Genomic DNA, 14399 nt, shown 5'->3' with positions numbered 1-14399 from the left:
CCACCAGTAGCGCGCGACACAGGCGCGCATGCATGCAGCCCAGTCAGTCCAGTCAGTTCAACACTGAGGGCTGATCTGGGTTTTACAAGCTGCTAGCCTCTAATTGTATACCTATAAAATGGATCAACCATCAGAAATGTCCATTGTTAAATAAATATCATGGAATAAAGGTCTTCACAACTGCACCTACTGTGCTGATATTTTTTTCTATATTTGACACATCTTTGTAGGCTAATTGACGTAATTGCCATTTTAGATATGCTGTTTTACTCATTTATAAACACCCTACGTGTGTGGTTCATGGTTATAGCCTACCTAAGAGTCATCAGCCTCTTACTTGGTACAATGCACCACCTGGCGGACATATTGAGCTACTACACGCACCATTTTATTTTTACACATTACAGACAGGCAGCTTGACAACCACCAACAAGGGGTCCTCTGCAGACAGAATAGGAGCTAATTGCACCGTTACACCTATAGCTGCAAAAACAATCATTTTCTTACCATTAAGTCGGTTTAGTAGCTATAATTGTGTGTTGTTAACTTACGAAGATCATTAGATGCAGCCGCCTCTTCGCCAGGTTACTTTTATTCTTTCTGAGAAGTTTTAAGTATAGTTGTTAAACTAGCCCAACCTGCTATTGTTTGCTAGCTGAATGTATTGACCAGCGTCTTGGTGCTGTTTTCATCTTCCTAGCTGAGGGCATGGATGGTTATCCCGGAGTAATTGGTGGTGATTCTACCAAACAACAAGAGAGACATTACTACCTGTTATCAGAACTGCAAACCTTAGTCAAAGATTTACCAAGGTAATGTTTCCTTAGCTTCTGGGAAGACTCCTTGGCTGACTCCAGAGTATAAATTAAATGTCTCTGTTTTGTCTGTGGGTTGTTGTTTTATAACTGCATCTTGATATTGGTTTTCTTCCATGGGTAGCTCCTTCCAGCAGCGCCTGTCCTACAACACACTGAGTGACCTAGCTCTGGCACTCATCGATGGGACAGTGTATGAGATAGTGCAGGGGCTCCTGGATATTCAGCACCTGACAGAGAAAAATCTGTACAACCAGAGGCAAAAGCTGCACTGTGAACACCAAGGTTGGTGCTCCATGAAGCGAGTTTCATGCCTGTTATTGTTATAACTGCTGAGTAAAACTGGGAAACCCTTCAAATAAGGAACCATATTAAGTACCAAACCTGCACCTGCTCAACGTTAATGTTGATGTGCTGCTTGACTACTGTGTTTTGTGTTTAGCACTGAAGCAGGATCTTGCACGGAAGCACAAAGAAGCTCTACAGTCATGCAAGTCTCACAACCTTGCGCTCCTCAAATCAAATCAACAAGCTGAGCAAGAGGTAAGGCGTTGATACAGCCTAAGTCCTCTGGTGATTAAAATGGCTGTGGTTATTGCCTTATACTTTTTGGTCTTCACACAGTTGTGTGTTATGTTGTCAGGCTCTGGAAATCCGTGTACGAGAGGAGCAGAGAATGATGGATAAGAAGATTGTAGCGGAAATTGATCAAAAAGTGATAGACCAGCAGAACACCCTGGAGAAGGCTGGAGTCCCTGGGTTTTACATCACCACTAATCCTCAGGTTAAACTCTGAACCTGTTTAGTCACTATAGTTAAAATGCATACTGAAACCCCAAACAGTAGGGTAGCATAGAAAACATGCATTTTATGACACAGACAAGTGTCCAGCAGATGGCAATGTCCTGTACCTGTAAATCTGAACTAATTGCCCTTCAACTGTTGGTTATTATTTCAGGAGCTGACGATGCAGATGAATCTACTTGAATTGGTGCTCAAGCTTCAACAGAAGGAGTCACAGTCTGGTATCCTATGAGACAAAGACTAAAGGGAGAAGGAAATCCATACAATGGTGGCAGACAGTGTACGCTCACATTCCAGTAACTGTGAGATTCAACATTGTGTGGCCAAGCAACAGCAACATGTTAAAGAAGTCTTTATCACTTGTTGTAATGAGTGTAATATTCAACCTCACAATCTGTTTGTCTCAGGTTTACATGTAAGACATATGTTCTTTAAGGGGAGCAAATAGTTGTGACAAAACAGAGTTTAAAGCATTTATATGTCACACATTGTGAAATTAATTTTGCTGGAAATACCTCAAAGACATTAATAATGGTGAGCACTTTTGAGCACAGTAATAAGAGAGCAGGCTCAGCCAGAAATTAATTGTAGCTGATGTGTGTGTATGGGGACCCAACTCTCAGCAGCAATACTATACTGACAACAACATTAAAGCTGAAATTTGTAACTTTCCATGTTTTATTGCTCTCTGAAATAGTGAAAATGCCATCAAAGAAATGTGAAATGCCTTTATTGTGTATTTATTTGAGTGTTCTGATATGTTTACTCCACACTTTTTCTGATATTGGGCTGCTTTATTGTATATATTATTTTCTATCTGTTCAGTTTCTTTATAGTTGTGTTGAGACTGTTGGGCAAATTAGTGGTTGAGTACATTTACATTGTTTTCAATGAACAGTTTCCCCCATAGATATACACATTTTCAGTATCAATCAGGATTCAACCCAAGAAGCAGAAGCAGAGTAGATATATACTTTAAATACATGGTTTGTTTTTTTTCTGAATGAAAATTATGTTATGTAGTGTTGTTTTTCCATCACATTTATATATATTTTCATTAAAACAAATGTTTCAAAAGTGTCTGTCGTAGTGTTTTGTGAAATTCAATAACATCATTTCTTCATGTATCTCTGTATTCACATCATTGCATCAATGCCCTTGCTGGCTTCTGATCTCACACCCATTCCAACAGCAGGTTCCTTTTCACATCAATCTTCTTCACACATTTTCATGGTCACCTAAAAAAGGCTCCATAGTCAGACACATAGCCACACTGTAATTTACTGTGTCCCCCCCCCCGCCCCCCAATATCCCTGTTGCCTCTTCAGTCTCCTGGCAGTGTTTAATGACTGCCCCATGGTCTGAAACAGTGATCAAACGCGCCTTCCCTTAATGTTTATTGACACTGAAGAAAAGTAAGCTTCCTTCTGTTTGATTCTTTTATTTAATCTGTTAACCACTTATTCAAATACATAATTTTTTGATGTGAGACGCCTACTAAACTAACACATTTATGCTTGTGATTCTCAAGTATGTTCACATATATTCACATAGCCTTGGTCTGGGAACACCCTCCACACACGCCCTCTCTCTGGTAATGGATGGGGCGCGGTGGGGAAGACCCTTTCAGCTGGAGCAGAAAGGTGACTGTGCCTTTAAGAAGCAGTCCAGGCAGTACATGTTGGTTTTATTCCTCGGCGCACCTTCTGCTCCATCATCAGACGATGCACCCCGGCAACTTCTGTCAGCAGCGGACCCGCAGCAGCACAGATGGGACACCCTGAACAACAACGGTAAAGCGATTATAGTATTTATGATGTTGTAAATGTCGTTTCTCCTCTTGTGGTTACAAAGGGAATCCAGAGAGTATGGAGGGGGGGAAAACACATATACACACACACACACACACACACACACAGCTGACATACGGATGCAGAGCAGCGCAACATTTTCAGTACATCCTGGAGTAAGCTTACCTACTGCACTAACGATCCTCTTTTTGCGTTTCCATTTTGTTATGAATTATTAATTTGGTATTAAAAAAATGATGCTTAATCTACTCGTCGCTTATTGTAGCACGGGTATACACAGATAGGTTATATATATACTGGATGTGAACAGGCCTGTGTAAATGGGTCGTTTTTTAGTTTGTGGTTGTAGCTTTATTTCTAGAGGGGAATAAAGCGTTACGTAATTATAACCGAGGCATCCTGTTGTTGCCATATGCCTATCGAGGGTAGGGATCGGATGTTGCACTGCCAGGAGGATGGTAAGTGGAGTCCGGCCTTATTGTTAGCAGTCAGACAAATCATTAAAAAAAAAAGAAAACATGATCTAGTCTACATCAACTATGTTCCTTTATTTTAGTTAGTTGTTTTTGTTTTTTTTTTATATCAGCGCACCCGATGCTTTAGATTAGATGACGTGGACTGGCCTTGACTGTCCGCTGCCACACGTTGCAATTGCAACACCTTGATAGATAAACTTTCAGTGGTTCCTTACAGACCACATCATTAAATGGGCATGCTGACTGTATGTGTGTGTGTATGTGTGTGTGTGTGTGTGTGTGTGTATGTTTCATTTAAATAAGTAAATGTGCTCATACTCCTTACAGTGGGATTTATTGCACTAAATTTAACAAAAATTTAGAGGTAATCTTTGGCACTATAGCATGGAAGAAGTAAGGTGATCATTTGTAACTAAATTAGTATTTCCTGTTTAAAATGTTTGAGCCAATCAAGAGGCCCCACCCTGTAGTCTGCCCATCCAGCCAAACAGCTAGAATGTGAACATCAATTGCATAAAGTCTAACCTTCATTCTGTAGATACTGAGTCAATTTTCAAGTAGAATTCATAAACAGGTTAAACAAGTCAGGCCACATAAACCAGCACCCTTTCAGTTTTTCCCCTTTACATTTGTCAATATTTAGCTTATGCTCTGTGTGTCTCTGTCTTGCAGGTCAGCTTCATAGGATGGTAATGGATCCAGTGTGACTGTTACAATACTATACTGCCCAGCTGGCCTGTCTAACTCTACTGTAGCTATGGCAACTTGTTCAAGAGGCTGCGCACCAGCAGTGCGCCTTTGTCAGAAACTGAACCGACTCAAGACACTGGATGATGACATGATGGCCACGTCGCTGAAACGCTGCCTCTCAACCCTGGACCTGACACTGTTGGGTGTCGGGGGCATGGTTGGCTCTGGGCTCTATGTCCTGACAGGCACAGTTGCTAAAGACATGGTTGGGCCTGCTGTCATCATATCCTTCATTTTTGCAGGATTTGCTTCTTTATTGGCTGCCTTTTGTTATGCAGAGTTTGGAGCACGCATTCCCAAAACAGGATCTGCCTACATGTTTACCTACGTCTCTGTGGGAGAGGTCTGGGCTTTTCTAATTGGTTGGAATGTGATTCTGGAGAACATGATTGGTGGCGCTGCCGTGGCACGTGCATGGAGTGGTTATCTAGACTCCATTTTTAACCACGCCATCCAAAACTTCACAGAAACACATGTTATGCAGTGGAACATACCCTTCCTTGCCCACTACCCTGATCTACTTGCTGCAGGGATCCTAGTAGTTGCCTCGTTCTTCATTTCCTTTGGTGTTCAAGTGTCCTCTTACCTCAACCACATCTTCTCCGTCATTAGCATGTGTGTCATTATTTTCATCCTGATCTTTGGCTTCATGCTGGCTCAACCAGAAAATTGGGGCGAGAAACAAGGGGGTTTCGCACCTTTTGGATTGTCTGGAATACTGGAAGGCTCGGCCACGTGCTTCTACGCATTTGTGGGCTTTGATGTGATCGCATCCTCAAGTGAGGAGGCAAAGAACCCACAGAAAGCTGTTCCCATTGCCACAGCGATCTCCCTTGGACTGGCAGCAACAGCTTACATCCTGGTCTCCACAGTGCTCACACTAATGGTACCCTGGAGTACACTGGACCCCAACTCAGCTCTGGCAGATGCTTTTTTCCGTCGTGGTTACAGTTGGGCTGGAATTATTGTGGCAATAGGCTCCATCTGTGGTGAGTGTCAAACCTGTGTTGAGTATTATCTGACATACATTGTAGTGCATTGTGGGTAGCCGAGGTACTGACTACATACTGCAACATTTCCATCTATGTTTTACTAATGACTCTCTGTTCCCATTTCTAGCCATGAACACCGTGCTGCTCTGTAATCTCTTCTCCCTCCCTCGGATTGTGTACGCCATGGCAGAGGATGGGTTGTTCTTCTCCATTTTTGCACGGGTCAATCCTGTCACCAAAGTCCCTGTTAATGCTATTCTGGTGTTTGGAATCCTCATGGCTACCATGGCTCTCATCTTTGATCTGGAGGCCTTGGTTCAGTTCTTGTCCATCGGCACCCTGCTGGCATACACCTTTGTGGCAGCTAGTGTTATTGTGCTTCGCTTCCAACCTGACAAAATCAGCTCCAAGGGAACTGCTTCTACATCTCCCAACCCCAACGCTGAGCCTTCACCTGCTCCCTCAGAGTCTCAGACCATAACTGAGGACAGCGGGGAGCTGAAGCAGTATGAGTCCTTTTCTGACAAACTCCAGTTGGTAGAGAGGCAGAAAAGCGAGCGCCGAGGGGTTGGGCAGCTGAGGGCATACTGGGAACCGTACCTGGGCAAGCTGCTGGGGGACTGTGAGCCGGGCGAGGTGGTGGCCTTCTGCGTGCTGACTCTGATAGTGAGCTCAGTATCTCTCTGTGTTGTGCTGGAATTTGGAAATAACCAGCTGCAACTGCCGCTCTGGAGTTTCACAATGCTGCTCGTGATTTTTAGCTTAGCTTACGTTCTCAGCATGGCACTCATATGGGCTCATGAGCCGCAAACCGACAGCAAAACATTCCAGGTGAGCTCCTTAATGATTTTAAAAACTATTATACAAACTTCAAGTTCAACTGTGTGTAATATGGTGATTGAATGTCTCTGTTTTTCACTAGTAGTTTGAACCTTACATGAGCGCCAATTTATTTGAAAGCAAAAGTTACTGCTGTGAAAACTACATGATTGAAAACTATGATTGGATTATGATTGAAGTTTTATTGTTGTATAGGTACCTCTGGTTCCATTGACTCCAGGTGCCAGTATCCTCATTAATGTGTTCCTTATGATGAAGCTCAGCTATCTCACCTGGATTCGATTCACTGTTTGGATTGCCATAGGTAAGAATGCAGAAAACATGGTCGCTCCAAAAACCTCAGCTTTTCCATATCTGAAATATATTCCTATGAAACAAATACATTGGTTGCTGAACATAAAAATCACTTGGTATACAACTTCCACACCTCATTTGTGGTTGTTAGGGTAATGTTGGTTACTCAGAGATAAACTAATCCACTGTGCACACATGATATGAAATGAATGTTATCTCAGGAAGTCGTTCGAAAACACTGCCATAAAACATCTGTCCACTGTTTCTAATGAACTTAATGTACTGAATTATTTTACAAAATCAAATTAAACATTTTCTCTTTTCTCTAAGAGGGCAGAGAGGCATTTCTTTTCTGTCAGCCACCCTCTTAGGATGTAGATAGTGGTCAAACAGCGTTAACCTCCCTCTCAATCCGGGTGGGTGGGTGTGGGTGTGGGGGGGGGGGGGGGGTTACTCTGGGGAGACACGATTAGCTTAAGGCTTCTCTGGACCAGTAAACCATTTAAATACAACTGTCAGACTGCACCAAGTTAACAAGATGCACACTCGTGGAATATTACACCTGACAGGTCCTTAGGCTAGGTTCTCTCTCTCAGATTTCCTTTTCCCTAGAGAAAGGAATGACCAATTACCTTCCATAATGGCAGCTGCTGGGAAAAAAAACAACTTTCTGAAGCATGGGATTTCTTCTTCTGACTCACAGTTTAGATGGAAAGAGTTCAAACCAAGTTATCAATACTACGTCAAAGAGGATAATCCGCAATAATCATATGTCACATGAAACTTTTTTTGTTTGATATAAGGAAGTATTAGATTTCATTGACAACAATACATGTGAAGCTTTGGACATATTGAGGGCTTCTGAAATACTTTGTATTGTATTGTATTGTAATTTGTATTACAGAAAGATTAACTTAATTTATAATATTAACTTGCGGTGTTTATATGGATTACTCAATCAAAAGTCTATAGCTTTTGCCCATATGCTCATGCCATTGGCAAGATCATTGTTAAAGGATAAAGCTGGTGATTTTCTATATTTTTCTTATAGCCAAAACAACAACGAATTTATCTTACTTACAAGTATTGAGTGTGTATCCAAATTCTGATATATCTTATTCCTCTGTGCAGTAGACCATTGTTGTTGTCCTAAAACTATAAAAGCATGTTAATGAGCCACTGCACTATGTTCCATTGTGATACAGATGTAGTTCATTAGAAGATGTACAGAAAAGACTCCAAAGACTAATAATAACAATCACATGCTCAATGTCCAGAGAGTAGTTCTGTGTAAGGCAGACACCACTGCATCCGTTTACAGAGCTTCACTTGCTTGTTGTGATACATAAAACAACCTCTTTTTGCTGAAGTTCTTTGAGAAATTTAGTAGCACTCCCTACACATGAATTTTGTTGACAATAAGAAAAATATAGGAAATCACCAGCCATATCATTTCACAGAAAACATAACATAATATTCCACATAAAAATGATTGATGGTGTCCTTTTCGCAGGTCTCCTTGTGTATTTTGGCTATGGTATCTGGCACAGTAAGGAGGGCATTCGGGAGCTGCAGCCCACAGACATGGCTGCCCGGTACGTGGTGCTACCCAGCGGCAGCCTGGTAGAGACAGTACAGTCTGTCCAGCCCGATGGACAAGTGGATACCTCGGCGCACCACATCAGCCCCTCCACTGGCCCGACACCTGAGGAGTATGCTGGAAAGAGATGATTTGTGACCAAACAAATTCATTACAACTGCCTGGTATTATCTGTTGTCTCACACTCATACGCTCAACTAATACTACTGTACTCTCTGTATCTCACTCCCTTTAGCGTGTGACTGGCCTGCCACAGTCTGTACTTGTCGCTCTGCAAATGTATACACACCACAGGATGGGATGCACGCTCTCTGTCTTGTTGTGAAGCATATTTGTATATCTTGTAATACTCCGATGTACAGTAGAGAGCTTTTATTACTGTCCTGTAACTCCTAGCATCAAAATTGTGTTACATCCTTTAAAACCAGCTCTTTTTCTTGCAAACTTGCCAGTTTGTCGAAACCCACGTGGTTGTAGGTTATATATGGTGCTTTCTATGTGACAACTTTTAGTTAGGCACACTCAGTGGATGTTTTTTAAATTTTCACATGGATCTGGACCTGGAAAATCAATATTCACCAAAAATGTCATTGGGTTGTTATGGTAGAGGACATTTCACAACATTTTTGAAGATATCATCTTTGAGATTTGTAGTGAGTAGTCATGTGTTGCACGTTTTTTTAATTAAGCAGAGGAATGCACAGACTTTAGTGGATTTACATTTTTGCCTGTTTCTCAAACTCCCACCCAAAGCCTCAGGAGAAACTTATCATTTGGATCCTCTTAGTCCATCTCTTCTCTTTGGTACTTAGAGACTGCCCTGCCTATAGTGGCTTCTGACAAATCATCTAATCCACTATGCTTTATTTTTCTATTATTACCATTCATATTTTTGCTTTTATACAAACATCTTTAGCTTTGTTTTTTGTTTTTTCGAGTTTATTGTCCCTATTGCTGCTTGATTTTCTGTCTTTATTATATGAGTAAACTCTATGTTATGCATGTACTTCTATTTGTCTCCTTAGGTCATTTGTGCTAATTGACAGGACAACATTTCAGTGGTTCACTTAATCTTCTTAATCTCATCCCATGACCCTGTTCTCTTTCGTGTCACTAATTTTGCCGTTTTTTTCTCATACAACTTGAAACAGCAGCCCTTTCCCATCTATCCCTGTTACAAGTACAAGATCAGATGTAAAAGCACATTCTTGAGCTCTTATATTATTATCATGTGACGTCGGTCATTTGATTATTGGATATATAAAGCAAGCACAAACTTTGCAGTGTAGAATATTGGCAGACATCAGTTGTTATGTTAAACCTGGGATGTGCTTCATCTCTCTGAGGCCTCCGTAATCCCAGCAGATTTGTGGCGGTCCCTGTCGCCAGTCTGTGGCTTGACCTAGATTAGAGAAAGGCACACATATGAGAACTCACTCATATTATACAGATAACATTCCCACAGCTTTCATCCGCTTACATAAATGTCAACAAACACAAGGGTTTAATCTCAATTCCAAAAAAAAAACCTATAAAAAAAAAAACGACTCTAATGCTTTATATATTTTTGTTGATTTCAGGTTATGTTTGCATGTGTTACATATGAAACCGATGGCCTTAAATGTATGTTGATCAATGCAGACTGATTTCCAAAGTTCAAGTAGTCTGTCCTGATGTTTTTTTGTTAGCATATCTGATTTTATTTCACTGTCATAAAACTCGTATACAGCACTATATGATTACTACTTATTAAAACCAAAACACAGACTTGGAAGAGAATGTACCGTACGGGGCGTTTTGGCACAGTTACAACAAGGCGTCAGGTTCAAGAGAATTTTGTACAACTTTGCACACTGTTTGACTACTATTGTCGGGTAGTTTTGTGTCACAGTTAATGCTTTTGATGTCGGGGGCCAGTGAAGGATGTTGTTAATACTGTGGTGCTTTTTTAAGCTGAACATTCACTGTCTTTTTGTGCCGGGAAGCACACAGTTATAAATGATCCGGTTCTTTTCTTTCTTTCTTCTGCATAGTATTGTATTCTGTACTTGCACATTACAGTCTCAATCTTTCTGTTATCGTGTATGTCTGTATAACTTGCAATATATTGTGTTATCAGTGAAAAATAAATGTTTTGAAGCAGCATTTACATAAATATCGTGGAATAATCTGATTGCAGTATGCTCGGGGAGAAAAGTCTTATCCTTGATGTAGGTTGTAGAATAGATATGACTTGTCTCATGTCCAATCTTGTCTATTATATAATCAGGAGTGCACATGTAGTCATTATGAGCCAGCTTCTCCTAATTAAAATGGCTAAATGCTATAGGTAATATAAATTAATCACTTCGTCAAGCATAGTACTGATGTAATGTTCACTGACATCTGTGGCACTGTGTGAAAGAGTTTAAAAATAATCAACTTCAATTACATGCTTGATGACACAACTGTATAGTTAACCCAATTTAAGGATTAACCCTCAGGCCATAGCCTGTCTTTTAAGAGAACTACATGACAGATCAGGTGTCCATTCAGGTGTCATTGGTGAGTGATCAGAGTGTTGATACTAAGATAATTGGTAATGTTGATTAGGCATTTACAGTAAGGAACAGTTACTCATTTTCACTATCTGTCATCAAATACATGAAGAAATTTGTGTTTCACTTCAACAGCTCAACAACAGTACAAGCTAAGTCTCTCAGCCTCTCTATTAGACTCATATTACACCACTGAGCTCATGCATGGCATCTCAAATTACCACTGGGAAACAAAACGCACTTCATGATGTGTGAGGCAAATACTCAAACGACAGGCATGACTCACAGTGATCCACAGTATGTGTGGTCCTGATCTTGGTGAACTAATGAGGACTTACTGACAGATTATCTTGGTTGGACTGAAATAAAAGTCTGTAGGGATTCGACAGAGCATGAATCCTGCAGAGCACTTGCGTTGCCATGGAAACCCCCACTCCCCACCCTTGTGAGATGGCACCACCAATCCATCAGCGCATCTGTCCCTGTATCATTGTTTGTGTAACATTCAAGGTTGTACGAATCACCTATTTACTCAATAGCATGTGACTCACCTCGTGTGAAGGGTAATCATTCAGCTCTATTCAGGTTTGTTTGAGAAGCATATCATAAATCCATAAACCTACAGACGTGGCTGAAAATATTGGTACCACCACCTTTTTAAAAACAAGTATGTGGTATTCATCATTCTTTATTTCACATTGAATATAACTGACACTTTGCTTTTGATTTACAACTCAACACTTTTTATTTAAAATAATAACAAATGAAAATGGCATGGCCAAAAATATTGTTACCCTTATATTAATTTTTCCAGCATCTGGAGTCAATAACTGCAATCAACTTCTGTTCAATGGGATTCAGATCAGGACTCAGCAGTTTTTTTCCTCTCATCCATTGTTCTGTGCTGTATGTTTGGTTATGTTTAGTCGGTTGATGTATGTTTGGGTTCATTATACTGTTGGAAGAGTCATGACCTGCAAGGAGGAAAAAGCTTTCTGACACTGGGCTGTATGTTTCACTCCTTGATAGTCTTCTTCTATGCACACATTCAAGGCACTCAGTCTCTGAGGGAGCAAAGAAACCCCAAAGCATCACTGAGTCTCCTTCATGCGCAGTGTTTTTTGACTGAAGGCTTAATTTTTCTTCTGTAAATATAGGGTTCCTGTGATTTACCAAAAAGCTCTAATTTTGTATCTATCTACAGCACATTCTCACAGAAGGACTGTAGCTTTTTTTGTGTGTGTGTGTCTTCCTCTTAAAAAGTGGAGTCTTCCTGGGTCTTCTACCATGGAGTCCATTGTCATCAAGACAGCAATGGATGATACTACTTAAAACTACAATACCCTTACACTACTATACCCTTAAGTTAAAGATCAACTTGGATCTGTATTAAAGTTTTCCTTATTTTTTCTCAATCATTTGAGCAATCCTTCTGTTCAGTCTAGGGCCAATTTTCTTCTTGTCCAGAGATGTGGGCTACAGTTTAATGGGCCATAAACATCTTAATAATATTGGCAGCAGTGGTCACAACAACATCAGTCTCTTTGGAGATAGTCCATTACATTGACCATGCTTGGCTATTACCTTTTTTCTAATGTTTTCAAACCACTCTCTAGTTTTCCTTCTGGTTTCCATGTTCAATGTGGTACACACTGTGGGACCAAACAGCAGAGACTCATTTTCTCCTTTCAAACTGGTTGCATGAGTGATTACCAGATTGAAAACACTTGTGAAACTAATTATAAGACAACAGTCTGCTTAAAGTATCACTACAAATCAATTATTTCTTACAACTCCTCTATTGTCTCTTTCTTTCACTGCAAACCAAAGATCGACATGCATTGATAATGAAAGATGAACACTGCTCAGGGCAAATGGATTCTTTTAATAAAATGCAAGGGTAGCAATTATTTTGGATATGTCTGTACTATGCGATAGTCTTTGATGACACAATTTAATACCATTCTTCTTTTACATATCTTTCAACATTTAATTATAAACTTCAATGCAGCACATCACTACCAAACATAATGAGATGCAATAGTAACAGTAGTGCACTCTGACAGCATAAAAAATATGGACCTTTTGCATACTGACACTGTAAAAATGATAAAAACAGAATGGTTTAAACAGGAAATAAATAAAATGATATGGCAATTAAATCTAGGTAAAAACATTTTTAAATTAAAAATGCAATTCATGTGCCAGTTGTTGCTGTGTTCTGTTTAAATGTTTTACATATTAAGGGTTTTATTTTTTCCTCTGATTAAAGCTCCTGGTTTGAGAAAAGAGAGAAGTCTTGTGTGCTTTTGTACAGGTTTTAGCAGCAGTGGCACTTGTGTTGAGGTTGAGGGTTTGAAAGTGAATTTGTAAGGAGGAGGGAGAGGCAGCAGTGGACATACGATCCTCTGACCCAGCTGACTCCAGACTACTTTTCCCTCCTCTTGCTTCCTTCACTCTGTTACTGTATCCCAGCTGCACTGCACTCATGCTCTGCCTGTGGTGGATGGAGAAGCAGCACAATACCAGTGATATAATATGATAATAAATCATTTATAAATGGTGTGCTTTTGGTATTTTTGTTGGGATGTACAATTAATTTTAACAACACTAATGCATATACTTACAATTGACTCTGTTGCATTTGTGTCAGGTGGTTTTGTTGCTTTTCTACTGGTGTGCTGGGTAGAGAGAGGCTCCATGTCTGCTGAGGTGAAGTTTCCTGTCGTCAACAACACGGCAAACAAATGTTAATGTAACTTACAATGATCCCGACAACATCTAAAAAAAGCCAACATGTAGCAGCTAAATGGACAGTTCATGCATACACTACTGGTCAAAAGTTTTAGAACATCCCAATTTTTCCCGTTTTTTATTGAAATTTAAGCAGTTCAAGTCCAATGAACAGCTTGAAATGGTACAAAGGTAAGTGGTGAACTGCCAGAGGTTAAAAAAAAGGTAAGGTTACCCAAAACTGAAAATTAGACAAAAACACTTAAAAATGTACAGTAGGTCTTTCCTACAGAGAAATTACAAAGAAAGTCAAGATGTGAGTACAGTTTCCTTCACCATCAAAAAGCACTCAGAAACTGGGGGAAACTCTGAAAGGAAGAGGTCTGGCAAACCCAAAGCCACAACAGAGTCAGAAGACAAGTAGGCAGCTCACAGGACAACAGCTTCATAGTGGTCGTAGTAAGCAAGTCTCAGTCTCAACTGTGAAGAGAAGACTTGGAGTTGCAGGTTTGACAGATCGAGTTGCAGCAAGAAAGCCATTGCTAAGACGTCAGAATAAGAAGAAGAGGCTTGCCTGGGCCATGAAACACCACCAATGAACTACTGAAGACTGGAAGAAGGTGTTATGGACTGATGAATCAAAACTTAAAATATTCTGTTCATCATGCAGGAGTTTTGTACACCGTCGAGTAGGCGAAAGGATGGTTTGTCAGTGTGTGACAACTGTCAAATATGGAGGAGGAAGCA

The 14399-nt window shown here is 40.3% G+C and overlaps 2 protein-coding genes across 2 annotated transcripts; both read left to right on the top strand.

The window, feature by feature from the left end:
* Positions 1-464: 464 nt before the first annotated feature.
* Positions 465-2667, top strand: dgcr6 (DiGeorge syndrome critical region gene 6). The gene is made up of 5 exons (XM_053325434.1): positions 465-812; positions 940-1100; positions 1258-1358; positions 1459-1599; positions 1774-2667. Exons 1-5 carry the CDS (start codon positions 709-711, stop codon positions 1849-1851), a joined length of 585 nt encoding a protein of 194 aa, XP_053181409.1. The 5' UTR covers positions 465-708; the 3' UTR covers positions 1852-2667.
* A 1996-nt stretch (positions 2668-4663) lies between these two features.
* Positions 4664-8513, top strand: slc7a4 (solute carrier family 7 member 4). The gene is made up of 4 exons (XM_053325317.1): positions 4664-5645; positions 5776-6479; positions 6684-6792; positions 8296-8513. Exons 1-4 carry the CDS (start codon positions 4664-4666, stop codon positions 8511-8513), a joined length of 2013 nt encoding a protein of 670 aa, XP_053181292.1.
* The last annotated feature ends 5886 nt before the right edge of the window (positions 8514-14399 follow it).

The sequence above is a fragment of the Scomber japonicus genome, chromosome 9 (assembly GCF_027409825.1).
Source record: "Scomber japonicus isolate fScoJap1 chromosome 9, fScoJap1.pri, whole genome shotgun sequence".
NCBI classification, from domain to species: domain Eukaryota; kingdom Metazoa; phylum Chordata; class Actinopteri; order Scombriformes; family Scombridae; genus Scomber; species Scomber japonicus.
The sequence above is the reverse complement of the archived record's forward strand: the minus strand, read 5'-3'. Positions and strand labels throughout refer to the sequence as shown.

Excerpts from the sequence above, each read along its gene's own strand:
- slc7a4 (XM_053325317.1), top strand. The coding sequence starts at position 4,664 with ATGGCAACTTGTTCAAGAGGCTGCGCACCAGCAGTGCGCCTTTGTCAG. Across the intron at positions 5,646-5,775 it reads GGCAATAGGCTCCATCTGTG|CCATGAACACCGTGCTGCTC; the intron begins GTGAGTGTCAAA and ends TCCCATTTCTAG. Across the intron at positions 6,793-8,295 it reads CACTGTTTGGATTGCCATAG|GTCTCCTTGTGTATTTTGGC; the intron begins GTAAGAATGCAG and ends TCCTTTTCGCAG.
- dgcr6 (XM_053325434.1), top strand. The coding sequence starts at position 709 with ATGGATGGTTATCCCGGAGTAATTGGTGGTGATTCTACCAAACAACAA. Across the intron at positions 1,359-1,458 it reads ATCAACAAGCTGAGCAAGAG|GCTCTGGAAATCCGTGTACG; the intron begins GTAAGGCGTTGA and ends TTATGTTGTCAG. Across the intron at positions 1,600-1,773 it reads ACATCACCACTAATCCTCAG|GAGCTGACGATGCAGATGAA; the intron begins GTTAAACTCTGA and ends TTATTATTTCAG.